This window comes from Camelus bactrianus, chromosome 1, assembly GCF_048773025.1.
Source record: "Camelus bactrianus isolate YW-2024 breed Bactrian camel chromosome 1, ASM4877302v1, whole genome shotgun sequence".
In the NCBI taxonomy this organism is placed as follows: domain Eukaryota; kingdom Metazoa; phylum Chordata; class Mammalia; order Artiodactyla; family Camelidae; genus Camelus; species Camelus bactrianus.
This window is the reverse complement of record NC_133539.1, coordinates 100,213,969-100,241,940: the sequence shown is the minus strand read 5'-3', so window position 1 is coordinate 100,241,940 and position 27,972 is coordinate 100,213,969. Positions and strand designations below refer to the sequence as shown.

At 37.0% G+C, this 27,972-nt stretch overlaps 1 protein-coding gene across 2 annotated transcripts; it reads right to left on the bottom strand.

Annotated features, from left to right (window-relative positions):
• Positions 1-61: 61 nt before the first annotated feature.
• On the bottom strand, positions 62-27,972 carry LOC105066024 (phospholipid scramblase 2). Of its 2 annotated transcripts, XM_074369919.1 has the most exons (10): positions 27,391-27,972; positions 25,517-25,926; positions 21,914-21,939; positions 19,182-19,262; positions 16,111-16,376; positions 14,754-14,796; positions 11,830-12,050; positions 10,163-10,324; positions 3,414-3,575; positions 62-1,066 (listed from the first exon to the last, which is right to left on the bottom strand). In XM_074369919.1, exons 3-10 carry the CDS (start codon positions 21,924-21,926, stop codon positions 1,013-1,015), a joined length of 1,002 nt encoding a protein of 333 aa, XP_074226020.1. In that variant the 5' UTR covers positions 21,927-21,939; positions 25,517-25,926; positions 27,391-27,972; the 3' UTR covers positions 62-1,012. The 2 variants fall into 2 exon arrangements, with proteins under 2 accessions (XP_074226020.1, XP_074226015.1); XM_074369914.1 differs by lacking the exon at positions 25,517-25,926 and having other exon boundaries at positions 27,391-27,966.

The window sequence follows — 27,972 nt, the reverse complement described above, 5'->3', positions numbered from 1 at the left end:
AATACCGTGTGAACTGACTGTTCACGTTTGTTTAAAAACAAAACTCAAATATGCAAAGAAATATATCAGCAATTTTTTATTTTATTTACTTGATTGTTGGTAAAAATAACCTAATAGACCATTATAGACATTTATACTCAGACTGATACATATGTTCAATTTAATTAACACCTGAGCGTTCTGACAACTATGATGTTCCAACTATGAATGACAGATACAGGAGCTAACCATTCTATGTGTAAATAACTACTCCAAAAATTATAACAATATCCCAGTTATAGAGTGAGTGAGTCTTTAAATGTGTCTTTCTTTGGGACAGAATCATTCTTTCTTCATGAAAAATCATCAGCAAAATTGGTAATTTATAGTCTTGTCAATATGAAAATGTTATTTCTAGTTGCAGATTAGCTTACAGGAGAAGTTAAATACCGTGTGATTTTCTCAACAAAAAACAAATACATTTTACTTTTCTTTGATAGTATGAATATTGAACATAATTATAAAGAACACTGAATTTGTTCATTTTTAACTTTTATGAATATACAATATTTGCAAAATAATTAGTTGTTACAAATGACATAAATTTTAACTAGATTTAATTAAAAAGTATATGAGTTTATATTAAAATTACTTTTTAAAGGTTTTAATTAATTTTGCTATACAAATTGAAAATAAAGCAAAGACTGTAATTCAAAGCAATTCATCATAGGAAGTTATATTTGAATATAAAAATGTCTATATCCTTTCTCCACAATACACAACAAAAAAGAAAATGTACAGAAAAAAATGTATAAAAAATTTTAAGTAAGCGATACAGAAAACAAGCTCTTTACTTTGAAAAGTAAAAATCATATAGGATCATGTACCTGGAGCTTCGGGTATCACGGTATAATTAACATATGCTATAATAAGTCATTTAAATAAAGAAAAAAAAATCCACTGTGTTTTTCTTTTACATAGTCCCAGTCAATATATGGACCTTAAATTTTCTGAGGAGACTTTCATTCATCCATTACCACACTCCTGATCTCTGTTCACCTCTAGTGTTTTCAAAAAACATGAAGTCCTAGGTAAAAACAAAATAAAGAAATGAGTTTTCAGCAAGAAAACAGATCAGTTCTTGGATGAATAAATGCTAAGGAATCTGACGGAACAGAATAACCATACCTGCTAAACAAGAAAAACCTGTAATAGTAGATCTGGGGAAAACTGATAGCTTCAGCTTTCCATTTTAATGGCAGTTAAATCCTGTATTTCTATTCCCTTACTGATACCTGCATGAATTTAATTAATCCTCTGGTAATTTCTCTAAATTTCACTTTTTTCACACCCCCTTAGAATGTTTCTCTTTCAGTCTTTCTTCCTCAACTTTTTGTACTCCCTGTCTAGCAATGTAACTTGTGTTGTGACCGGAGTTCCACGTACAATTTTTAGATTGTTTCAGGACAATGACAGCCATCTTAGAGTTAGACTAACATCTTAGAGTTTTTTGGCCCAGTTTCATGATTTCTTTTCCCAACTTGTCCACTGTGTTCCCCAGCTTGTCTTACTTGCTCCATCAGTTTCTAGCCAGACCCTCTCCCCTACTGACTTCTGTCCAGTCCTATGAATTCTACCTCTCTCCCATCTATCATTATCCTGTATCCCTTTACCAAAAAATAATGGAATCCTTATCACCTTTCACTTGCACTATTGCACTATTACAATTTTACCTCTCTTCAATCCATTTCTCCCACAGTCACCAGGACATAACTATTTTATTTATGCCTATCTGAAACTAATGAGTTAACTGAACAATTTTCAGTATTTTCCCAAGGTCTACAAGACGTTGCCCAACCTCTACCCCATAGGCATTTCCTAATAACCTCACCACTACCCCCAACCCCATTTTTCATCTATCCCAACACCCTAGACTACTCTCTCTCTTCTCTATACACATCATATCTTTGGTTGTGGTATATAAACCTTTGGTTAAACAGTTCCCTAAGGCTAAAGTTAATATTTTCTTTTCCTGTGAAATAAACATTTATTGAAAACACAATTTTTAAATAGAACTGTGGTTCTATTTAAAACTTTATATGGAAAATACTGACCCTACACCAAATTAGATAGAATAGCATAATAAAGTCCCCGTGACCACTCACCCAGCTTTAACAGTTATTAACATGAACAGTCTTGGTTCATCAATTACTCCATCCCCCATATCCCCCTGCCCTCACACCTATTATTTAAAAGCAAATCTGTGATTCCATATCATTTTATACTGAAGTACTTCAGTACGTAGCCCATAAAGAATATGGACTGTTTTTATTTTTCTACAACCACAATAGCAACATCGCATCTCTAAAAAAAACCTTAATAATTCATTAATATCATCAAATAGCCAATGTCCAAATTTCCCAGAATGCCTTATGTCTTTTTGTATTGATTTCTTCAAATCAGTATCCAAACATGTTCTGCAAACTACATTAAGCTGATGTCTATTTTTATTTTTATCCTTTTATTTCCCTGATATTTATTTGTTGAAGTAACTGGATCCCTTTTCTGTATTATTCTCTCGCTTTTTAGTTTTTTTTTTTTCCTGATTGCATCTGCATGTCAGTGTTTAAAATATTAATCTAGTGGCTCCAAACCGTGCTTGCATATTGGAATCACATGACAGCTGGACACAGCTTAAAGACTTGGATCCACCTCCAGAGGCTTTGGTTTACTAGATCTGGGTACAGTCTTGCCATGGGGAGTGTGAAAGCTGCTGTGCAGCTAAGGCTGAAAACCACTGCTCTGTTCCAGGAGTCCTTGACACTGGCTGTGTACAGAATCATCAGGGGAACAACACAAACTTTAAATTCTGAGATTCTTAGTTTAACTGAGGTATGGCCAGATACAGTTTTTTTTTAAAAAAAATCTCCCTAGCTGTTTTAATATGAAGGTAAGTTCAAAATCATTGCTCTATCCTATATATTTCCTACCAATTGGCAGTACCATATAAGGCTTGTGTGAATGTAGACTGTTACTACAGTTTATATTCCTGTATTAGATGATTTAATTTAATAACGGATTAGGATATCTCCTTGTTTCCCTGAGACTTATTCCACTTAAACACACTGGAAGGTTCAAACTCTTCTCCAAAGCACTATTTAGATTTTTTTTTAATTGCTAAAACCAGAGCTTCTCATTAACACATAAGATCCTTTTGTTACCATGTGAAACTGCATGGAACCTCCCAAGAGAAGCTAGTCACCTGTAAACCCAGAGTAGCAGGAGAATATGGAATTTCAGAGGTAAGATTAAATGGGACCCCTCTGAATAAACCTACACATTTAAGGTCATTTAGAAATGTAAAAATTACTAAATTATTTCTGAATGCTACTAGAGAAACCATCTATACTCCAGATTAGCAAGAACAGACTTACAATGAGGAAACAGGCACCAAGCATGACAGCTTTCATTTTCACATCAAGGTCTAAGGGGAACTGGATGCCAAAGTTATCGACGTCTGTAAATAACTCTCTCACAAGGCCAGTCCACTGTTTGGAAATCTTGCCAACCACATATTTATCATCAAGAGATTTAATCTAGATTGAGAAAAAAGACAGTCAAAGAAATCTGGAAAACTATTAATAAAACTACTTTTAAAGTGGGAATAAAATGAAACAAATATTCTATTAAAATCATATGTCATTCATAACTATGAACATTATAATAATATATTAGATTCATATAGATACCTAAATCTATTTACAGATGCATTTAAAAAACTTTCTTTGCTACAGAGAACTAATATATGAAAGTAGTTTTATTGACATTTAACATTTTCTATGCTACATTAAGATAGACAGTAATAAATTAGTTGAATTGATCCAAATATAATTTAAGCAGGAAAAGACACAACTATGAGATATTGCTTTGATGAAATTTCTAGAAGCCATCAAGTGGGTAGGAAATGAAAATTGCATCTGAGTTCTCCTAAGACAAGCACAAAGAGTTTACAAAGGCTGAGTGAGGTGATGGGAGGCCCCATTGTCACCCGCTGTCAGTAGGAAAACGTGAAATGCCAGGAGCCTGGAAAAGAGGACTGGCAGTTCTGAGTGAAGGAAAGTAACCAGTAAGTGGGATGCCCCAGGTCCAAGGCTGGGGTCAGACTGGACAACAGGAGGGGATGGGTGACATCAAACGAGAAAGTGTGTATGAAAGAAAAAGGCTCCAAAGTAAATTTCTTCTAATTTTACAGTTCTGCCTGTGGAAAGCCAAAGGCCATGATAAAGAGTTGAACAGCTTATAGCCAGACAGATGCACCTCACCAAGCGGGCACGTAGGGGCTAAAAGTAGCCCCCAGTCACCAAAGTATGTACAGGCAGGGTTGTGTGAAACCAGGAAGAGGAGCATCCTTTTCAAATGTGCACAAGGTACCACAAGGTACCAAATGAGCATGTATTAAATCCTAGCTCAGGTTGGAACTAGCTACATAAATGTGGGGAAACTAAAAACAGCTGACTCATTTTATTTGGGTTTGAGTAGTTAAGTTCTTTAAAAACCTGAATGAAACTTCTAATATGAACACTGTGATAGCATGGGTTACTCTTCATCAAATATTTATTTCAATCTCCTTCCACTGTTAGCACAGTATCCTTCCCTGCACATTGAAATTAGGCTTGGCCATGTGCCTTGTTTGACTGACAAAGTGTTAGTGGATGTGACATGAGCAGAGACCTTAAACAGGGCCGAGTGGTTTGGCCTTGGTCTTGCTCTCCAGGGATCAGCCACCAGAAAAGCATGATCCAGGCAGTTGCTGTGGCTACAGCTCCAGATTGAACATACCCGGAGCGGACTTGAGCCCAACTGGCAGCCTAAATCAGAGCTGTCTGGCTAAGCCTCAGTATATTCCCTAGACACAGTTAACATGCAGACCCATAAACATGAGAATAAATTCCTGTTTTCTTAAGCTACTGACCTTTAGGGTTATTTATAATGCCACTATTGTGGCAATATAGACTAATACAAATTCCCTATTGCACACCTTAGTGTTTTATCTGCTAACAGCTGTCATCTAAGCATTTGAAGCTATTAATGAAACTTTCCGTTTTATTTTTTAATTCATTTTTAATTTTTCAAAAAATTTTAAATGAAATATACAAAAGATAATTTATCAGCCAGTATAATCCTTCCACTAGACTTAACCACATATTAACTTTTCCCCTTTTTGATTCTGATAGCAAGAAATTTAAAAATTCACCCAAACTTTATGTAAGAAGTAGAATATATCTTTTTTTATTGGAAAGGAACAAAAAAGTGAATAAGGAACTACAACTGAAAACTCAATAGGACTAGAAAATTTTTAGCTAAATTCTAGGAAATATTTTAAAAACAGAAAACCTATATATAATATATATATATTATATATGTATATTACATATATATAATAAACTAATTTTAACTTCTGGAAATAATAAACTGGTATTATATTACTATTAAACTTATAAACCTATACATTTAATACAAATAATTGATAAAGGTATTCTAAAAGGAAATCTATAGGTTCCTCTCACAATACGTATATAAATGCAAAAAACCCAAATAGAACATTAACACATAGAACCAAGTATTAAAAAAATACTATAACAAAGTATAAAACACTAAAAAATATGATTCAAAGCATATGAGTGTGTCCATAGGTACTAAAAAGGTATTTATTTACCTACTAATTAAGCATATTTATAACATTTAGTATATGCATGGTATATAAATGCTTTATAAATTTTAGGTAATTTCTTCCTCATAATATCTCTCTAGGCTATATACTATTATTATACACAAGTTTCATATGAAAAAACTACAGCTAAGAGAGGTATGTAATTTGTCCAAGTTCACAAAGATAAGAAGTCATGGGGATGGATTTCAAACCCAGGCATTCTTCTCCAGAGTCTGTATTCATGACCATTATGATGCTCTGCTTTTTAGAAATTTAAGTATCAACTCAATAAAAATCTAGGTCAGGGCCAGCAAACAAAGGTCAGTGAGCCAAATCTAGCCTGCCCCAATTTAGTAAGAAGTTTTATTAGGACACAGTCACACCCAGTATTTATGTATTGTCTATGAATACATTCATGCTAAAATGGCAGACTTGAATATTTGTAACATTGACCATATGATCCAGAAGTCTAAAATGTTTTCTATCTTTTCTTTTCTTTTTTTTTTTTTTAAAAAAGCTTGGTGATTCCTGCTCTAGGTAAAACAGGAATAGACAAATACTGTGAAAAATAGACAATATCTTTCTAAATTATTAAACATTTGCTGCTATTTCAATTGAATTATCAACTTGGTAGGTATGTACAAAATTGGCAGTATTTTTCAGTTGTGCTCTAAGAAGTAGGCTGGAAAAGAAAATACGCTAATTGGAAAATTAGAAGAGCTTGAATGATTTCATTTGCTATGTGATTTTATACCTAGATAAATCAAGTAAATATATATAGCAAAAATGCCTTCTAAATGTAATACTAGAATCTAGTCACAAGACTGAATAAAAGGTAAACACTGAATAAAAGGTAAAATATTTCTCAATATTGACAATGAGTACCTAAAAATATAAATATTGCTGATCAGTATGATAATGCCTATGAATTACTTAGGAAAAATTCCACAAAAGATAGTGATTCTATATGAAGAAATCTATATGATCTTATGAAGAATAAAAAATTAGATATAAATGAATTAACATATATAACACTTCTGGGATGAGACAAGGTTAGCATCATAAATATGTTAAGTTTTAAAAAAAATCATGAACACATTTAATACAATACCAATTGGTATTGTATTCTAACTTCTGAAAAATGTAATGAAATAACCTTAATGTTCACAGGAAAGGAAACATCTGACAGTATCAAGAAAATATGATAAAAATAATTAGTGACTATTTGGCTATGACTAGATATAGGATGTATCATTAAGTCAGCATAATTGAATCATAAGGTGCTGCTGTAAGAACAGGTAGTGATATCAGTGCAACAGAGGTAAGAATCTAGAAATAGATCCCATTACTTGTGGGAATTTAATGTACAGCATTTCAATTTAGCAAGAAATGAATGGTTTACTTAATAAATTGTGATCACACAGTTGTCTAGCCAACTGACCAAAGTACAAAAAGGTTAGATTTGTGGGAAGTATTTGAAAATCAGAGAACAGAGTTACAGAAACAGAGTAAAGTCTTCAACACACAAATTACACTTATAAACTGACAAGAAAAAAGTAAACAACCCAATAGAAAATACAGGCAATGGATATTAAAGGACAATTGAAAGAGCAAATACAAGCAGCTGGTAAACAGAGAAAAATGCTCATAATCCCTAACAGTCAGGGAATCACATATTAGAGATAACCTTCCCTACTCCTATCTGCTGATTTTAGATTTCCTATTTTAGTTTGCAGTTTATCTGAGCTGAGTCTGGGTGTTATTTCTTTTTCTTACCAGAACTCCTTGCAATTTCTGAATCTGAGGATCCTTGGCACCAAGTCTGCAAGATTCTTACCCATGTATCTCTTTGAGCATTATCTCAAAACATCCTCTGTCCTCTCTTTTTCTGTAATTCCTCTTTGGCATACACAACAGTAGTTTATTCTAGCTTCCATGTCCCTTCAAATTTGTCTTCTTCCCACCTCCTCTTTATTTTCATCACATGGGATCATCCAGTTCCCTAATTCTGTCCTCACCTGTATCTAATTTGTAGCTCATCCTTTCAAATGAGGTTTTATCAATGACTATTCCTCATTTTCGGAGGTTCTACTTGACTTGTTTTCATCCTCTTTTCCTCTATAACTTGTTTCATCTTTCCCTTATAACCTTTTTTTTTCCCCTTAGGCTCTTTAGTGTCTGTTTAGGTATTTCTTAGATGATTGATTGCAGACTGTTCTATTACATGCAGTTTGTTTCTGATGGATTAGTTTCTGGAGCAGTGTGTAATTTTTGAGTCTACTCATGTGAAGACAGGCTTATTCTGTAGGAGTAGAGGGTGCCCTTGGTGATCAATCTCCTTCTAGTATGCTTCTGCATTCAATTCTCCCATCTGTATCACCACTCAACATCAAGATCTATATTTTGAGATTCATGAACCATAATGGTGGTATGAATTCAATCTTCAAACTCATTGAGAGGACTGGATTGGGATATCAGTTTCATGTAGGCATATTTTTTTCCTCCTACTGCAAGAAGACAGATTCCCTTATCATCTCTATGGGATACAAAGTCTACTTGCCCTTCTTTTACTCCCCTTGGGATAATCTTCTCATGGCTTTAACTACCATTAAGTATGCTGAAAACTCTGGCATTTTTCCCTTACATACCTAGAATCCACCATGACTCAGAAACAAATCATCAGCTTCCCACAAATCAACTGTTTCCTTTTCAAGATCCTTAATTTGGCCAATGGCATCATTATTCATTCAGGTTCTTAAAGATCAGACATCAGACTAATGAGACATAAGACTCATCTGTAAATTTTCTTTCATTCTCCACTGACATCCAATCTATGAAACGTTTCCACTCACTACACTTAGGAAATGTTTCTGAGTTGTTTCTTCTTTTGGAATGGCTCTTGCTCCTTCATATTCAGGGTATTATCTCTTTTCTACTCCAGGTTTCCATGAAATTGACACCATAATGGGGTCCATGTTCCATAGTCGTCCCTCATACTGATAATTCCTGCTTTCAAAATTTCCATTATCTAGCCTACAGAAAGTGACTCAAAAGACTATTTTCTCAATTCCCTTAAAGGTGTTGCCTAGTTAGAACCATTCTAGATGCACAGGAGAGAAGTTAATTCATTGTACATAATGGATGCTTTAAGGCATCCTTTGGTATGCTGGATGATTTCTAACTTTCTTATCATTAAATATAAAAGTTTCACACTCCAGTCTGACTTGCTTCACCAGTATTTTCATTTATTTTATATAAATAAAATATATACCAGCAAAACTTCCATTAATATTCCCTGAAAAAAACAATTACTTTTTCACTCCTCTGGATCTTTTATGGGAATGATAACCCCTACATAGGGAACTATTATTATAATCCATAATCTTGTAAAATCTTTAAACATACATAGTTTATATCTACCCCCTACACACACACACACACACACACACACACACACACACAAACACACACACACACATACTCTGCATCCTTTGTAAGAGTCTTTATAAAGTCTCTATTACATTGTAATGTGTTTTCTTAGAATTTCCTGTCTCCCTCATTAGACTCTGAAGCCACTGAGGAGTGATCGTCTTTATATAACAGAGGAATTGAAAATTATATGACTACAGAAGCCAGGCAGATAATATAAAAGGATGAAGCTGGATAGTAGAAAACCTTGGGAAGTCAGGAGACTGTGGCAGAGTTCCTGCATCTTATTTCTCATAAGGGGGCAGCCCTGCTCAGCTTTAGATTTTTGTCCCTTCTATGAAAAGGATCCAGTTTAACAGATTTTATACTTATAAAAGAGAATCATGATATTAAGATTAAGTTTTATAATCTGTTGAGTTTTAAGCATTTGCAACTAAATAATATGGGCTATAAGGCTGGGCCCCATTTGTTGAAAAATTGCTGTGAAGAAATTCCTCCAGGTAGTAAATACAAGGATAGATTGTGATTTCTGAGGAGTGAATTTAATACAAGGATAAAGGAGAGATCACAGAGAAGCATAAATGGGTAGTACATCTTACATTATTTTTGTTAAAATTCTCTTTGCATAATTGGGCGTTTTGTAGGAACTCAAATATGAAGAGGGCCTAGAGCACTGGCAGCCTGCTGTGGTTCAGACTAAGGAGGGACCATAGGCTTTGGGAATCAGACTTAGATGAGAAAGTTAACGTTCCATTTAAAATGGATAATATACATACAGGAACCAACATATTTAAATGTTAAATGGTTTGTTTATATTTATTTGACTACAAAGCTCTGTTTTTTTTTCCATTTAGCATAGTCAACACTGATGTGTAATCAGACCAATAACCATCTCTCTGACCAAAGATAAACATATGAGCACACTGAGTCCCTCTTGAGATACAAGGATGTACACATTTATTTAATATGTTTATAATATCCTCCCAGTTTATATTATCCTTATATTAGGAAACCAAGACCTATAAACATTATCACATCTCTTACCTCAAAATCAACATCTGCACAACAGCTGCAGACAATACATGGGCCAGTAATTTTCAGAACATCTTCTCTCCTCTCATTTTGAACTGTAAACTTTGGCAGGCATAGGTCCCAGGTCTGATTAACATAACCTATGGGTACACCAGGAGGAGCGTAGACTTCTATCTACAAAAGCAAAGGAATATAAAAATCATAATCACAACAATGTCTAATAAGAACTCTCATACTGAACACTTTCTAAGTGTCGGACACTGTTCTAAGGACCACATCCTTAATTCTTAATTTGTTCTTAATTCATACCACATCCCTACCAGGTTGGCACTATCATTCCTATTAATAGGAGAAATAACTGAAGAACAGATAGGTTAATTAACTTGTATCATATTCCCCAGCTGCAAAGTAGAAGAGATGAGACACAAACGTGGGGAGGCTGTGTGCACAGTCTACACTCTGAGCACTGCTCTACTGGCCTCATGTATTTCTAAATTTCCATACGAAAAATGTCTAAATTGCAAAGAGCTCTTTACCTAAGCTCCTTTAAAAACAGTAGTTTAGATGCATGGACAGAGCTCTGATCACTGGGGCAGTTTTCAAATATGAGTGGCAGTGGTGCTGTGATGGAAAGAAATGGAGCCTGGAGTGTTGGTTCTGCTGTATAGTTGGGCCACTTTGAGACCATCCCAGTATGCTTATCCTAACTAAGGACCTCCTAGGACTGTTTATTGAGATCAATAATATAATGTATGCTAATATGCTCTATAAATTGTAGAGAATATTCTGTCAAACGCTTAGTTTTTCCTCACTTATTCTTATGAATATTATTATTATCTAAACTAAACGACATGGAAAACAAAACAATTCGATATGAATAAGATCAGTTTTCCTTTCAAAATAAGTACAGTATTAGACGTCAGATATCTATGTGCTTGCATGTCTGTCCTGCCCTCATAGCTGCCCGTATGGATGGCTGAGTGACAGGCAGGGCTGGGCTCAGGCCCGTGGGATCTAGGCAGAGGCCAGTGTCCTGTAAACACTCTGCCTGGCGTCTCCCCGAGATCCATGTTCTCTGCCAGGCTGTCAAGTAACATGAAAGAGACCACTGGACCTCATGGAGCTGAAGGTGCTCACAACTAGCATATCCCTATTACAGGGACTCAAATATGTTACTTTTTTCCAATGGAGAACTGAAAAACACAGGAGTTGAGATTTCTCAGGGGGCCTTCTCCTAGGTTTGCTCCTTGTAGGTTGGCTAAAATTGTGAGATGAACACATCTGTCCTTTTCCTCATTCTTCTGTCCACTTGTCTCTGGGATGGCATTCGAGGGTATCTCCATGGTGCCCTCCTCTGGCATTGGCCAGGCCCTCATGGTCATTTTGGGAGAGGGACTTGACTGAGGTGCCCTACCTGCTTAGCTCTCCCTGAAGATTGAGGCGTTTGGTCTCTGAGATCTCTGATCTCACCCCCCAGGAGGCGCCCTACTCAGGGACAGGGGGCTAAGTGCTCACTCTTTTCCACCTGCCTTCCTTCCTGTACAGTTTACTCTCAGGTATAAACCAATAGCTTGTGGACCACTTTTCCTTTAGATCTCAGTTTGATTATATAAATTCAACAAGAGGGTAAAATTCTTACAGAACTACTTTGCAAAGTACCCTGGTAACCGCTCACCGACCTCCTGCAGGCAGCAGGGGAAACAACAGCTGGTACACCGTAGTGGTCTCTCCAGAGTTATGACCTCTCGGCCCATGTTATCAAGAATCCTCATGGTAAAAGGCCTAGAAGGCCCACAGAAATTTCGGGTACAGCAATCAGTATCCTCTGCTGCAAAGTAAATCTTCTGTCCAAGGCTGTTCTTAATTTCATATTTGTTACTAGTTTCAAAACCTGTAAGGACTAAAAACATAAAAGAGGGAATCATTATGAGTAATTGTTAAAAGAATAAGGAATCTATCTTAAGATACTACAATATCTAATTATACCATTTTTAGATGATACTTCAACACAGGAGAAAGAAAAGGAAAGGTTTTTAGAGATGATCTAAACAGAGAAAGAAAGGCAAAGGTAGTGGAGGAGAGTGTATTAAGGGACTGAGAAATTAAGAGAATCCATGTGAGGCATGGACAAGAAGACAACTCATATATTCCTAATTGCATAGGCCCATGTCAGAAAGGGAGACTCTGCTGTGAGGGCTGGTGCGAAGCTGCAGAGGGCCGGAGCTGTGCTAACTGTATGCAGAACATGTCTCCTTGTTCGTGTGTTCAAGTGTGGAGGAGAATACAGGATGATTGCTCTGTTTATGCTCCTTATAAGATTATATTGAATAAATTGGCTTGAGATTTTGTTTAATAAACCATAGCCACGGCTTATCATTCTGCACTGTGTGAGAAAGGTATGACAGGGCTTACCCTCAGTGCACACGTGTGAAAAGGGAGGGAATGGAATGGAAGGTGAGATAGAACATCACCCTGGGCCCAGGGCACCCTTGTTGAGCTCAGCAGTGGTTGTTCAGAAGTGGGAGGTGGGTACTAGACAAGGCAGAAAGGTGCTAGGCAACCAAGGCTGCAGCTCATAGGATGTCTAGACCACTGGCATCCTAAGGGAACCCTGTACCTTAGAGGGGGCTGATCTCTTCATGGAGGAAACAGCCATGCTAAATGCTGACACTCATGTGGTATCTCACCAAAGGGCTTCCCATATTGAACTGTACTTTGGAAATCTCTCCTTGCTTAGAGCCAGGAAGGAGCAAGTAATGGTCTCACTTGTCCACAGCCCTCATTAACATGGGTCATAGGATGTCAGGAGCCACCAAATAATGAGCAATTAATAGAAACATAGGAGACAAAAACCACTCTCTAATATTGGTGTGGATGGACTGTTAGTCAGATGGAGATGTTCTTCACAAATTTTATCACCATGACCTCCCTTAAGTGTCTCTGCTCTGATTCAGAGAGGTCCTCACTCTGCTTCTAAAGGAACCTCCCTTTACCTTAATGTCCACCAGTCAAATATTTCATGAGAGAAAAATTAAACTGATTCATGACATGGGATCTATTACCTAAGAGTTTCATTAAGTAGCTTAATCTCAAAATTCTTTTCCTTATCTGCAAAATGAAATCAGCAGGCTTACACAATATAAGTTTCCTTCTGGTTATTTAAAAATGAAAACAAATAAAACAAAAGAATTCTATAGCTATGTCTTTATTGTCTATTAAGGTTTGAATTGGAAAATGTATAATTGCCTGCCATAGTCTCAGATGCTAAAAATAAATCAAGTAATCTTCAATTTCTTTATACTACTCATAATGTTAAAATATAAAGTTTGAATTTGAGACAAAAAGAAAATAAGAAAATGAAAGACATCCCTTTTAAAAAACTGAATAATTCTAAACTACTAAATTTGAAGTTTACATTTCATGATTAATACATTTACATTTCCATATATATAAAACTTATAATCTAAAAGCTGTAAATGGAGTGCTATATAATGTATGGTGTCTGTTTTTTTGGGGGGGTTATAATCTCAAAAGTAAATTCTCTAAATAAATCATTAAAAAATTGAGGCTACAAATTATCGTACAACAAAGAGCTTTTCCAATGAAAACACAGTATAAACAAACAAATAAAAATATATAAATATATATTATAAATATTTAACAATGTACATTACAAGTGATTTTAATGTAATAAACAACAATTGTGTGGTCTCACCAAATCTTTTACTATACTAGTACAATTCACATAATTTCTATCGGTGGAAAAGACCTTTGTAGAGATGTGAAGAAAGATTTCACAGATACATTCTAAAAATCCAGCAGTTTTCACTGAACTCTTTATAGCTATAAGGAAGACACTATAGTTAATGAATCCACCCAGGTTCTCTTTCCCCTGGCAGTAGCCCTGAAACATTCAGTGGCTTCTTAAGTTTATTGTGCCCTGAGGAGCGCTGGACCTAAGGAAACATGTGTAGGAGTCAGGCCCCATTCACAGGAACAGGAGTGGTGTTCTAGGAGTTCCAGCCTATTTGCCTGCCAGACAGCACCCTCCCGTGCAGTGTCCCTGCACCCAAGGTGATCATCCACAGCCCATGGAACAAAGGTTTTACAGGGTTTATCTGAGCTCCCAAGAGAAACTGTGGGCCATAAGGCAATTTTCCAATGCATCCAAATTGAACAAGTTCACTTGTTTTGGAAGTGTACTAAGGTAACTGAACTATTGCAGGCGGCTCTATGACAAATCTCACGGTCATCACAAACTGGGGAAAAAAGAGTTGAAGCAATAGAGGTCAGACAAAGTGACAGAATCAGATTTCTAGAGAAAAGGGGCAACACAAGTAGATTTTGATTGGTCTCCTCTGAGTTAGGGTCTGTATTATGAGGACAGATGTCTGGCATAATATTATTTTACCACTTGATTCCCAATTTCACGAAATGAACTGCGGATAATCATCATCATTTCATTATCATGAAGAAAGACATTTGTGATAACCAGGTTTACCCATCTACATCACCAAGTGTCATATTTGTGGTTTGTGATATGCCTCTATCTGCATAAATGTCCTCTCTTCCTAGAAATATGATAAATATAATGAATACATACCTTCTAGAAGTTCGATTTGTTGATGAATCAACAGTTGATCTATCTATTATAGTAAAAAAAAATTAAGCTGTAAGCATATATCATATTATTAAACCATCCAATTTAACATTAGTGTTTTTATATTTTAAAATAATGCATATAATCAATTATCAATATTATCAATGTTTAACAGCTATTTATCCTACTTCTAGGTGTAAAATTAAAGTTAATGCATTTTTAACTGAAGAAACATCTATTGAATATTTCACTATTAATGTGGACAAATTCAGGTCAAACAAAATTGACTTACATTGGAATCCCTATAAAAATTAGAAAAACATGTTCCTTCCAGAAAGGGCTTAGGAAATATTAAGACCTTTTTATCCCCTTAAAGAGCTTTTTTCTACAAATCTAAACATCTTTCTTCTTAAGAAGTGTATTTGATACCATCATTTGTAGTAGGTGATAACTTCCCCTACATATATTGTAATTTTAAAAAATCTACATAAGGTATTTCTTAGAGAATTTAGGAACTAACAAAATTCTTATATTATATGCTGCCCAAGTGCATTGTGGGAAATTAAATTAGTCCAGAGAGTGCAAGAGAGACAACTCATTTACTGAAAACTAACTTACCGGATTTCTAATGGCAAACAAACACTAAAATCTCACATTGCTGAGATACGCTATCATGGAGTATGTTAAAATCCAGGAATATTTTTTTTCTTTTTGGTAGCATTAATAAAACTGTGTCTTCCAAGAACAAAAGCAACATAAAAGTGTAAATTTATTAATTATAATAAAAGGTGGGCCAAATTATACATAAATTATTAACTCCTTTTTTAGTACCACTTTTGAAAAATCAACACTAAACTGAGTTTGAGTTTCTTTCCAACTCCTAGGAAATTATTCAGTGTTGGGATTAAAAGGCACAGGATCTAGAACCAAGGTTCCAGAAGTAAAAAGCCATTCCCACTTCCTCTGCATTTTGATGCTGAGCAAATTATGTAACTTCACTAGGCCTCAGTTTCTCTTCTGTAAAATGATAATTATAGCAACTACACATCATAGAGTTTCTAAAGGATTAACTGAGTTAACACATGTATTATACTTAGGAACAAAGCCTAGAAAATAGTGCTTAATAAAGGCTTGTTATTGTCTATTATTGCAAATTATACTCAAGATCATAGAAAATATAATTTCCTAAGACATTTGCATTTTGCTTTAAAAGTAAATCTGACCTAGAAGAATTAATTTGTTAGTAACAACAAAAGAATAGTTTCACCATTTCAGACTTAAGTGAATTAGTCAATTGTTAATCTCATTAAGTAAACTGGAAGCACAGGTTTGTTTTTAGACTCTTATGTATTTGAAATACCTGACTTAAATATTCCAATCCAGGTGGACAGTTTGATGGAGGTGGTGGTGCTGGCATCCACGGTACCCCTGCAGGCCCACCTGACTGATAAGACATTGGCTGGTGTTGGACAGGAAAGCCGACTGGGCCACCACCTGAATAGCCAGCTGGTGGGACGGAATAGCCAGGCTGTGGAGCAGGGTAGTCAGCCTGGGGAGCAGGGTAGTCAGGCTGGGGAGCAGGGTAGCCAAGCTGGGGAGCAGGGTACCCAGTAGATCCTGGAGGTCCTGAAATATGAATATGTGAAATATTGTAACTGCAGAGAAAAATGCAAACTTAAACTTAGGATTATCCTAGTTATCTGCAAACTACAATTTACACTCAGAAATTCTGTTTCTGAGAAGCTTAAGGTTTGTATTTTTATCTTTCAGTGATTTTTCAATGAAATACCTGTGGCTTCACATCCACTTCTATTTAGACTATGAATAGAGTTGGCCCACAATCTTAAACGTTTCACTCAAAACTCAGATGCAAATATTCTTGAAATCTAAGAAAGTGAAAGAAAATCAAGAGTGACCTTGAGTCATGTACATAAAAACTTTGGAACGCCTTCCTGGAAAAGAGAGATGCCACTGAGTAGAAAGCCCAAAATAAAGGCTGTAAGCCAGCATTTCTAGGACCAAACCACTCTGTAAAAAATTATAATTCTAGAATTCTAACAAATGACATTTCCTATATAAATAGAATTGACAGTAGTTTTTTCCCCTCAAGGCATATTTGGCAAGGCCTGGCGACACCAATGGGATTACATGATTAACTAGAATCAGAGACAAGTGCTTTGAAGGGAGGGACCGGGGCTTTATGACTATGTTTGGATGGGGAGAGAGAAAGGGAGGGAGTTGGGACAGCCTCCCTGAGGACCACGTTCAGCTGAGATCTAATGGACACAAAGGAGCTGAGCAGACCAGTGCCAGAGAAGGAACATTTCAGAAAGAAGTCCTGGGATAGTAACAAACAAAAGACCTTTAAAAAAAATCTGAAAAAAGGCCAGTTTCCCTGAACAGAAGAGAGACAGACTTAAGAAACAGTTAAGGAGAAGGCAGAGGAGCCCCTTGGGTATGGTGGACCAAACTAAGCATTTTGATCTTTATCCTGAAAGCAAGAGGAAGCCAATGACATATCCACTGAGTACTATCTGTGATATATGTTATTATACAGGTATGTACTTTTAAACATCATTCGCTACAGTGCAAAGATCAAACCACAAGCAAACCTGTGAGAGTGAGGAGATGTGAATTAATTTGTTATACTATTAGCATTATTAAATCCTCACAAAATTCTTTGAGTGGATAATTGATTATTTTCCAAATCAATGAATTAAACATATGGAATTACCTGAATTTGGGTAATATTTCGATTTACCAATTGATTTAACACATTATTAATGTATTAGTCAGCAAGTATGTCATTTATTAATTATAAAGCATTGTGCTAGGTGTTTTACACATACTCTTATTTAATCTCCAAACCACCTGAATTAGGAAATATTATGCCCATTTTGTAGATAAGAACCGAGGCTTGGAGGTACAGCAACTTGCTTAAAACCAACACACAACTATTAAATGCAGAAGCGAGAACTGGAAGCCTGATCCAGCCTCTCTCTGCCTGTTTTCTCACTTGCATAATGAGGATTAATTAATAGCATTTACCCCAGAAGACTGAGAATTAAATGAGTTAATCCACATTAGGCACCTAAATTCTCAATTTTAATCCATCACTATTGTTAGCATTATTGTCATAAAAGACCTCTGCTATATTGGCCTTGGACTTGAGAAATGAAACTGAGCTATTTCCTCTTATATATCACCTGCTATTATTTAGCTATGGGTGGATTAAAACATACTCCAAGTGCCTTGGACGCACAGTATAGACTTGCTAACAATTCTCCAGACACCAACCATATAAAAATTTAGAGCAGTAGTTCTCAGCCCTGGCTACACATTAGGATCGCCTGGGACATTAACAAATTACCAATACCGGAGTCCCAGAACCAGAGCTTCTGCTTCAGTTTTCCTGGATGGTGCCCTGGTACTAGTGTTTTCAACAGTTTACAAGTAAATACTTAAGTATAGGCACCTTAGAGCCCTGGAATCTTTCTACTTCACATTCTTTTAAATGCAAACATCTGGATGAGATCCAGGCCCCACTGAGAGGTTTCTGGCTAGACAACTAAACAAGCCATTCAGCACCCAAGCACATTTGTTTGCTCTGAGTAGAATACAAAATGCATACAAACCAGATTCCTTTTGATCCTAAATCCCTAGGACAGTCCCTCAAGATGTGGGTAGCCTGCCTATTTGGAAATCTGGGTACACCATGAATTTTGCCATTTGGTAAAGTTATGGTAATGTTGATAACGGCATTTGTCTAAATGAAAATCTCTGAAGTCTTCTCTGCAGTGGTTCAAAAGAAATGACGTATTCCCTGATATGTAGCAATATGACTCAGTTACTTTTCTTAGAAAGGCAAGGTGTGATTGAGCATGTATAGAAAAGCAAAGCTTTCACATTTTGTATGTTACAAAATAAAAATGAGAATGATCCCAGGTGGCTACGTTTATACAGCTTCCAGCTTCCAGATTTAAGCAGTCATCTCTTTTGCATGACAATCACTGAATACAATTAACCCCAGATAATAAATGACTCAAAAACACCGGGAGATAAATCTCCTAAATGTGACTGCATGCCCATAATTTTCAAAACAAATGGAGAATCAATAAAATCTTTTATTAATATGTGTATTTTGGGATGTAATATATGTACAACCTTATATTTTATTTCCTAAATGTCAACTCACTACTGTTTTTATTAACACTACATCTTTACTATCCTGTATAAATAAAAAATATGTTAATGATATGATAATATATAGTCAAAGGAAAAAAATCAAGAACTAGGCTGCCAATTTCATTATCTCACTTCAGTAAAAGACACTACTAAAAGAAATACTGAGACAGACAGACACACACACCCTTTGGGGAATATCAGTAATTGATACATTTTGGTTTTTTACTTTTCAGGCCAATGTTTTACCTGGATATGCTGCCGAAGGATATTCAGGGGGATACCCAGCTGGTAAATGTGTTCCTGGGTAAGGAGCATTCATTTGAGCATCTGCAAATCAAGGAGAGGTAAACATTCATCTGCTTAAACAATACATACTAGAAAGAAAAATGCACTGTCCTTAAGTAGTTTTCATTTATACGCTATTGTGTGTATTGAAATAGATAAAGCGAATTCTTCCGCTGACAAAAGTTGTGCCTGTTATCAGTTTGTCTCAAACAAATTCCCTTTGGAGAAAATAGGCAGCTAAGTTACTGGGGCTGAATTTCTAGTTTTCAAATATGCCTGATGAACATATTCTTTTCCATACTTGGTTTTTGTTGGTATTAGAAAAAAGATTGTTTTAAAACTATATATAAGTTGTAAAGAAAGAGATGACTGAAACTAGCTGGATGTGGGGGTGGTAATGGACTATAGGTGATTTTAAAGATATCTATAATCACTGATGTAAGACCTATGTTTTAAATATTTAAAACAATACACATAATTCAATATTTAAATATCCTTTTTATGCTGACTCTGGAACTAGCCCATTAAGTTTGGGAAATCCCAATATTTGACCGATTTTGACCAATAAAAATCCTAACTGACCTTATTACAGTAAAGAAGCATATTAAGTTTTGTTAGCTGCTAATCAATGTGGTTTGAATAATCTTAATATCTACACAAATGGTTCAGTTTCCTAGTTTTCATATTTGTGTTTCTCCAGTCATTCCTTTAGCAACCACCCCAGCCAGAAAATATTTACTGAGCATCTCTGTCCCCGAGTGGGCTCTATGGCAATGCCGGCTCTGCCGTCGTGGAATCTGTGGTCAGGTGGACACAACACTTAACACCTTGTTCTCCTCTCATTCCCATGGCTTATTAACTGTAAATTCAGAATTGTTTCTTTTTGAATCATGAGGACACGGCATCAGTACAGAACAAAATGTTGGTCAGACTTTCAATCTGACACATTTCTTGTGTTTTTCTCTACCCTGGGCCTTCAAAGGCCACTCAACTCATGTGGGTTCAACAGGAAGGCTGAACTGTGCCCCAACCCCCTTTCTCCTCCAGTCTGTTGGCTTCATAACAACTTGAGCAGAATGGAGTCCAGGGACACTGTTCAAATGCAAGCAACAGAGAATCCTCCACTTCAGCCAGGGCTTTTCCTTCTACAGACACTGCAGCGTATTCCGAATTACCGCACGTCTCTGCAGTATCACAAGTCTTCCATCCCAACCACCCCTTCTGATTCTTTGCTTCAGGTGAGTGGCCAAGCTCCTACTTCTCCAGCTCTCAAGGCTTTGCCCACAGCCCCCTACTCCCAACCTGAATTGGAAATAACAGGATCAGACTCAATAGTTCTCAGGGAAAAGCACTGCAAATCTGACTTAAAGACCCTTCCTTAAATGGCATGTCACATTTTGGGACTCTTAACTGGTATCTACTATTTGAACAATAGTAGATATCCACACATATGACAGATTCATGAAATTAGGAGCTCATAAGCTCTGGGATTTGGTATCAGAGCAATGATCATGATTTCAGAAATTCCATGGTGACTTCATACAAAGAGAACATAAGTGAATGGTCAAGGGGTCAAGTAGACCGAAGAGCATATGAATTACAGATTGATTTCTGCATTTGTGAAATGCAACTTAAAATAATTTATGACTACAGGACTTTCATATTGCTGACAAGTTATTTTATTATTTCTCTATGCATATTTACATACATATATACATTGTTTCTATTTATGCACACAGATACATACAAACACATACATTTATATAGACAGGAAGCTGAAGAGTTAAAAGGTAATTGTATCCATGGCCCAGTGAATTTTTGTTAAGTGATCTGAAACATCCCAAAGCTTACAGCAAAGAAAATAGCTTAATACTATACAAATTTACATTTAAAAATCTTTGAGTTTTCTTAATAAAATTAAATTAATATAGCAAATATTAAGAGAAGATCATGACACTTCATGAAGGAAAGTTGAGTTTTCTGGTCCTAAAGAGTACCTAATATATATAACAAGGCTGCAGTTGTAGTAAAGATAAACATTTCTTTGGCTATTTAAACAGAGATAAGTGGAGAATAGAAATTCTTCAGAAAACAAGATTTTGTTTTTCATATTTTCTCCGTGTGTATTTTTTTCTCTTCAGAACCTTAGATTTTTTTAAAAGACAGAGTCTTTAATTATGTTTTGTCAATACCCATCTTATTTAGAATAATCTTGAGAAAAAGAGCCAGAACATAAATATCTGTATTTATTTAAACCTATTCACATGTGTATGTTATAAAATATATATTGGGGATGTATGTGAGGATTTTATTACAAGGTACTGGCATATTAAATTCATTGTCTGTTAATTAATATGATTTGAATAGTCTTCATGTATGTAAGATACACACTGAAAAAGGAAATGATCTGGATGAAATGGAATACAAATTATACAACATATTTCCCAATAAGCCTAAAATTCCTTAGGTTTATCTAAGACTTTTTTATATTTAAGTGAAAAATTAGTGGTAGTGAGTATTTGTATACATCTTCTCTGCAGTCAAAACATTGGCCCAGAGTTAGGACTCTGGAGTATTAACATCACAAAGCAAATTATATTCTTTTGGAAACTGAATTTAAAGCATTATGACAAATAACACATTAACAAAGGATGTAACATTTTAGGAAGAAAGTAAACACTTAAATTACTTACTTTGTTTGTTCATGCTTTAAGTAGTTCTGAAAAAGAAGACGTGATGTTAATACATTGTCTATAAATATATAGGTCAAATATCACTGTTGAAACAAGATACTGTGAAGCAATCTAAGTGTGAAGCTACACATAAGATACCCCTCTACTCATCCAGTCTTCCAGAATCTGGTCATTTAAACTTCTTGGTCTTAACTCCATTCCCCACTGATATGTTTCTGAGTAGGATCTTACAAGTTGTTGGTCAGTCTAGGATGGTAGACCATGTCTAAAAACCTTGGGAGGAGGGGGCTCAATGAGGCTGAAAGCCAGAAAGAAACACTGTGAGCCTAAGTGTCTCCCCTCCCACCAAGTTAAAAACTGGAGCCTTCCAACCTACACAACCTACAAGGAGCATGTGATCCAGCATGCAGCCTCAGTGCTGGGCTGCAGGCATGGTCCAGCATGAGAAGGAGAAAGATTAGGTATCAGGTCACACTACTGCAAATACCTCTGGAAATTCCAGATCCCGAGGGCATGTTCTGCCCAGCTTGAAAAGCAAGTTTGAGAAGGCCTGACCCCCTGTTTTGTGTATCAGTACATGCTTTGAACCTAAAAACATACACTCAGGGGTTGTAGTAGTTGTAACACCACGTAATCCAACTGAAACTTCGTGTTGCTTATTTCTACAGAAAAACAATAATAAAAAACACTGTACTCAGTAATTCTGCCTTCCAGTGCCTTGATCCCATGTTAGTCTTTCCCACTACTATCCAGTCACTGCTTTTTTCCTATCTCTCCACTTTAAATCCCCACCCCTATAAGGCTGTTAATTACAGTTACTGCATGATGCAAAAACTTGCTACTTGATTGTTTTATCTTGGACCCACAGGTTGATATGAATAGGCACTGCACTTCCCAGCCCCTCTCCAGTCTCTGCTGTCCCAGTACTAACTCCTTCTACTGTGTTATTATAAATGGTTAAATAAAAAAGAAGTCAACTGAACCTTCCATATCTTTAACTAAAATCTGGTGTTCCCAAGAAGAAACCACATCCCACCTCTCCTTTTCTAAATTACTGATTTATCATTGCCTGTTACAAGCATAAAATTTAACAACATATTAAAACTCTCAAGAACATTCCAATTATAGTCACCTCTTAATTAAATAAACTCAAGGACTTCAATAATGGGTTTTCTTGGCCCTGATAAATTTAAAAATATGTTTTTTTGACTTCCCGGATTTTCTTAGAGCAATAATAATCCCTGTTAGCATTAACTGGTCAGAAGCTAACTGCTATGGACCTCCTCAGACCAAAGGTACAAAAAGATTAAATTTTATGTTTTTCTGCAGTTATTCAAGAAGGTGAACAATAAGCTAATAAACACATGTAACAAGAGTATACTAAAAGTTTTCAAAGTCCATATTAGTGTTTTATGTTCAATTATATGAAGAACTACTAAAAAAGGAGACTAAATTCTTACATTATTAAAAAAGGAGATCAAATTCTTATATTACATGGCCTATTGGGCCATGATTACTTTTGTCAACACACATTTCTATGATCAAAGATTATATATTAAAATCCATACCCATTACCTTCAAATATTCTAAGAGTATCTTAAAAGATATACAAAAACTTAAAAACTAATCACTGTTGTAGTAGAAATGGATAGTATCCCTTTATTAACACACTGAACTAAACAGCTCAAGTTTTTACTTAACCACTGTTTCTCATAGGATTACTCTGTAATATGCTTTGTTTTTTTTAAAAAAGTTTTATGGCTTTTAACCAACTTGGAAATTTTAAGGGACTACTGTTTCATTATTGCGTTGCCTACAACATCAGAAAGGCACTCACTTCAGGGAATAAACCTAAATAATACCTGGAGGTATTATTTTTAAATTAAACTTTTTTTTTTTTTGGTGAACAAATCATTGAATTGGAAAGAAAATTCCATAGTTTCTAGAGGGCACATCTGTATATCTGATATGGAAAAATTAGTTCTAATTTAAAATAAATTTCTTATTAGCATTTAGTTGTTTAAACATGGGAAATTCAAAAATAAAGAATGTGCTAGAAAGATAGGGAATTCATACACTAGTGCTTTGCATCGTATTATGAACAGGTGGAGGCTCTTAAGCAGTGGAGTGTAAGTTCCTGAGTCCTTGCCAAATGAGTACCAACTACGAATATAAGAGTATTTACCTTTCATGAGGGCAGAGATAATTACCTCCTTGCACAAAAATCCAAGGAAGAGAAACTAAACACTCTTAAACAAGCTTATTTGTTCATATTTACCCTTTTCCTTCCTACTTGGTCTCATTATTTTGAGTCTTAAACTATAGATTTGTGGGCACAAGTATCTGTTGGCAAAACCACTGCAGAACAAAATCTGGGTGGTCCTCACTTTCCTGTAGGTTTTGAATTTTTCACAATTCATAATATCTCAGGCATGAAAGGTGGTGTCATATGCTCTGGTGCAAAATGTGAAGTGACAGTTGGACCTGTATGTGTGCCAGGTAGAATGAATAAAGCTCCTGTGGACAAAAGATACCCACCATGTGCATCCCTGTCCACTCTTCTTTACTGTCTTAAAGATCTTGTGGTTTTCTCAAACTTAATGGGTCTATTATGAGACAAAATGCTACTCAGTTTTTTAAATGACTGCGCTGTGTCTTGGTTTAATTAATTAGTTAGTTAACATAGTAACTTTTAAATAGTACCTTCTCCTACTCCTTTTAAGAAACAAATCCCAGAAGAACTTCCAAGAGATAGAAAATCATATTTACCCTATCCTAAAGGAAAAAAGTCTCTAAGAAAGTCATATATTGTACCACTGGAATCATAATTATGTCAGGACAAATATAGAACTTTCAAATTGCAATCTGATTATTACATACTTCTTCCTAATCTGTTAAATGAGAACTTCTGAGGAAATTAAGGCATCACATATTACACCCATTTATCTGTTAATTTTATTCTACCAGATACCATAAGATCCATTGTGTTCTGGGATATTTGATAATCATAAACCTCTAACACCAGGGAGAAGGAGGAACAGTGCAGGTGATATCCCGTTATGGCTCCACAGTTTATATAGGAAACCCTTTTGACCCATTTCTTGGGGGTCCTGAAATTTCTATCTTACTGCTTTCCAAAAGTATTAATGTAAAATCTGGAACCCACAGGTGAAGCACCTCAAATTTGGAAGATCCTAAAACTAGCTTTGAATTACTCATCCAAATTTTCTTCTTAATTGCCACAAAACAAGCCAGTTAACATTTTTCCTATAGTTCCAAGATAGGGATACATGTTCTTAATTATTTTAGAAAAACGCTACTGCTCTAAAAACAGTCCCAGCATTCTATGCCTCTCACATCCTGTGAGTAATGAAAATTAGATCCTAGACTCCTGGGAGGGGAGGAATTAGACACAGGGAGTGGAGAACACAATATTGCTGAGATAAGTCACAAAGTAAATAATCTCCATGTTGTTCAGCTTATGTTTGCAGGTAAATTTTATGCATTTAAAAGAGGTTAACATCTAAGGACAAAAATATTTCATCTGTTTAACTGTGGTTTTGGTAAAAGACAAGCAGAGCGAAAACAGAGGGGCTCACGTACATAGGCGGCCAAGATGTTGGTGAGGATCGGAGTGCACCAGTACACCATACGTCCAGGACAGAGGGTGGACGTGGGGTGGCTGAGGCTGTTATCAATGCAAGGAAGCTGGTAACAGAGAGTCTTCCTATAAAGTTCCACTCCTGTGTTTTAGATTTAAGAAATCAAATATGCTCAGAACCACACTGGGATAGCATTTACAGTAATCCTTGAAGAAAAACATAGATATACATCAACTGAGCCAGCTGAGAGAGAGGTGGTCAAGTGCTCTACAAACCTAGCAAGTAAACCAAAGAGACCAAAGAAACATAAACTCATCTTTATGTCAGTTATCCTGGTTTTGTTGCTTTATTACTCCCAGAAAGTCCTGAGGCTGTAGGGAGGAAGCTTGGCTCATTCAGGGGAATGAAGATCTGGGGGTTACAGAGCAAAGAGGGAGAGATCATTAGACAGCAGGATGGAGAGGTGGATAGGGGATAGTTCTTATGGGTTTCCTGCATCTCTACTTGCTCTCTAGGCTCTCAAAGGCCAGGGCATGGCCTGTCTCGTCAGGACAAGATGTTTAACTGGTGCTTGTTGATTGAACAGTGTGTACAGTATTATTTCACTCCCTTCAGTCCGAAAGAACAGTCGTAACCTACTTTACAGATGTGAAGGATGATTATTCTGTGACCTAAACATTTTACATGCCACTTCTATCCAACTGCAGACACCCACTCATTCCCTTTTCATTTATTTTTCATTTCCTTGTGTTTGTTCAATATTCAAAGCCCTACAAATTGTCATATTCACCCAGGTGGTATTAAGATAAAGTCCCTTTTGCTAAGAAAGTTCAGGGTAGAAAAAGGGGAACCTGAGTCTCCCGACACTCCACACTAAGCAAGTGACACTTAAACTAATAAATGAGGAAGCTAAACCCAGGGAGATTAATGGTCACTTAATGTTATAAGCTCACTAACTAGCCAATATGAAAGATTGCTCAAATTGCTAAACTAGGAGAAACACTTCCTGTTCCCCAAACTGTGAGGTGGCTATGCCAGAATTTCCAGGAATAACTGTCTAAATAAAACCACATGGGAACCAGACAGGGAGCTTGGAGAAGCAGGGACTTGGTCAAATACTAAAAATAATAAAGCTAACGTTTAGTGAGTATATTCTGCAGTGACAGACCCTGTCTGATAAAGTCAACACGTCATACTGTAACTCCTGTAACTTTCGATCGTTACACAATTTCAGAGATGATCAAGGAGGAACATGTGGAAGGAACATGCTGCTCAGAGTAAGCAGTAGAGGCAGCTTCAAGTCAGGCAGGTGGACTCCTGAGCTAATGGTTTTATCCTCAATGATAAACCGCCTGTGTCTTCCCGCTTCTGGCGTTCCAGGGCGTCTAGCATAGTTTTGGCTCCAGCCATAGCTGTCATTAATACTTACTGTTCAGGGACAGCTAGCAGGTTCTATTAATCGTCCCTTCTAATACCCCCAAAGTGCTGGCAGACTCCCCTGAGCCCAGGTTCTGCCCATGATCCAGCGCTGTGAAAAGATGTACTAAGCAAAGTGCAGCCTACAAGGCGGTTTCAGGCAGGAAACACGTTGGCCTTGGATAGGTCCTGAGACTGGCCGGGGTACCTCTGGGCCAGCTGGGCCCCTCGCTGGATCCCTGCTGTGCTTCTGAGGTCGCTTCCGGAAGCCGCTGGGACCCAGCCCCTACCCTCTACCCTAAACCTGGGAGAAAATACAACCCGCCGGCCCTCGCGCCCCTCCCTCCTACGTAGCCCCCAGCGCCCCCGGCCCGGGCTGGGAACCCGCGCAGGGCCGGCGCCCGGTGCCCTCGGCGCCCCCGGCGCCCCCGTGGGGAGGCAGAGCGCGCCCCCGCCCACCTGTGGCTGCTGCCGCTGCAGCGCTCCCTGCCGTGAGACGAGTTCCGGAACCCGGGCGCCGGCCGGTGCTCTCTTCCCTCCAGCCCTTGGCGTCCAAGCGAGCTTCTCCCGCAAGTCACCAGGAAAGAGGCTTCCCAGCGACCGCGGGGCCGAGGCCCGTGGCTTTTGGTTTCGTTTCCTAGATTTTAGGTGTCCACAAGGGCTTCCTGTCCCCCTCCCGCGCTGGCACTTCCGCGGCGCTGCGGGAGGGCCTGAGACCTGCAGGCGCGGACCCGCTGCCCCGCTCCGTCTTTGCCCCCGGAGAGACTCCAAAAACGTTGGTTCTGGGGTTCAGGGCTACGAGGAAGTGAGACGTCGAAACCAGCTGGAACTGGGAACGTCACTAACACGGGAGTGGCCGCCTCCGGCTGGACCCTGGGTGCCCGGCTCCGGAATTTTCCTTACTCGGGCCGTGACCTTCGTACCTTAGAATCCCGTTGCTTTCAAGCCAGGAAGCAGGGGGCGGTAACGAGTACAAATGAGGCGAGTCAAGCATTTTTTCCCTTAGAGTACGTTTTCTCCTTCGCTCTCTTGCTCGGTCTC

Bases quoted from the DNA above. Each gene is read 5' to 3' on its own strand.
- LOC105066024 (XM_074369919.1), bottom strand. The intron at 14,797-16,110 runs GTATTTCAAATA...TTACTATAATAG, and splicing joins GATTGGAATATTTAAGTCAG to ATAGATCAACTGTTGATTCA. The intron at 12,051-14,753 runs GTATGTATTCAT...TTATGTTTTTAG, and splicing joins ACAAATCGAACTTCTAGAAG to TCCTTACAGGTTTTGAAACT.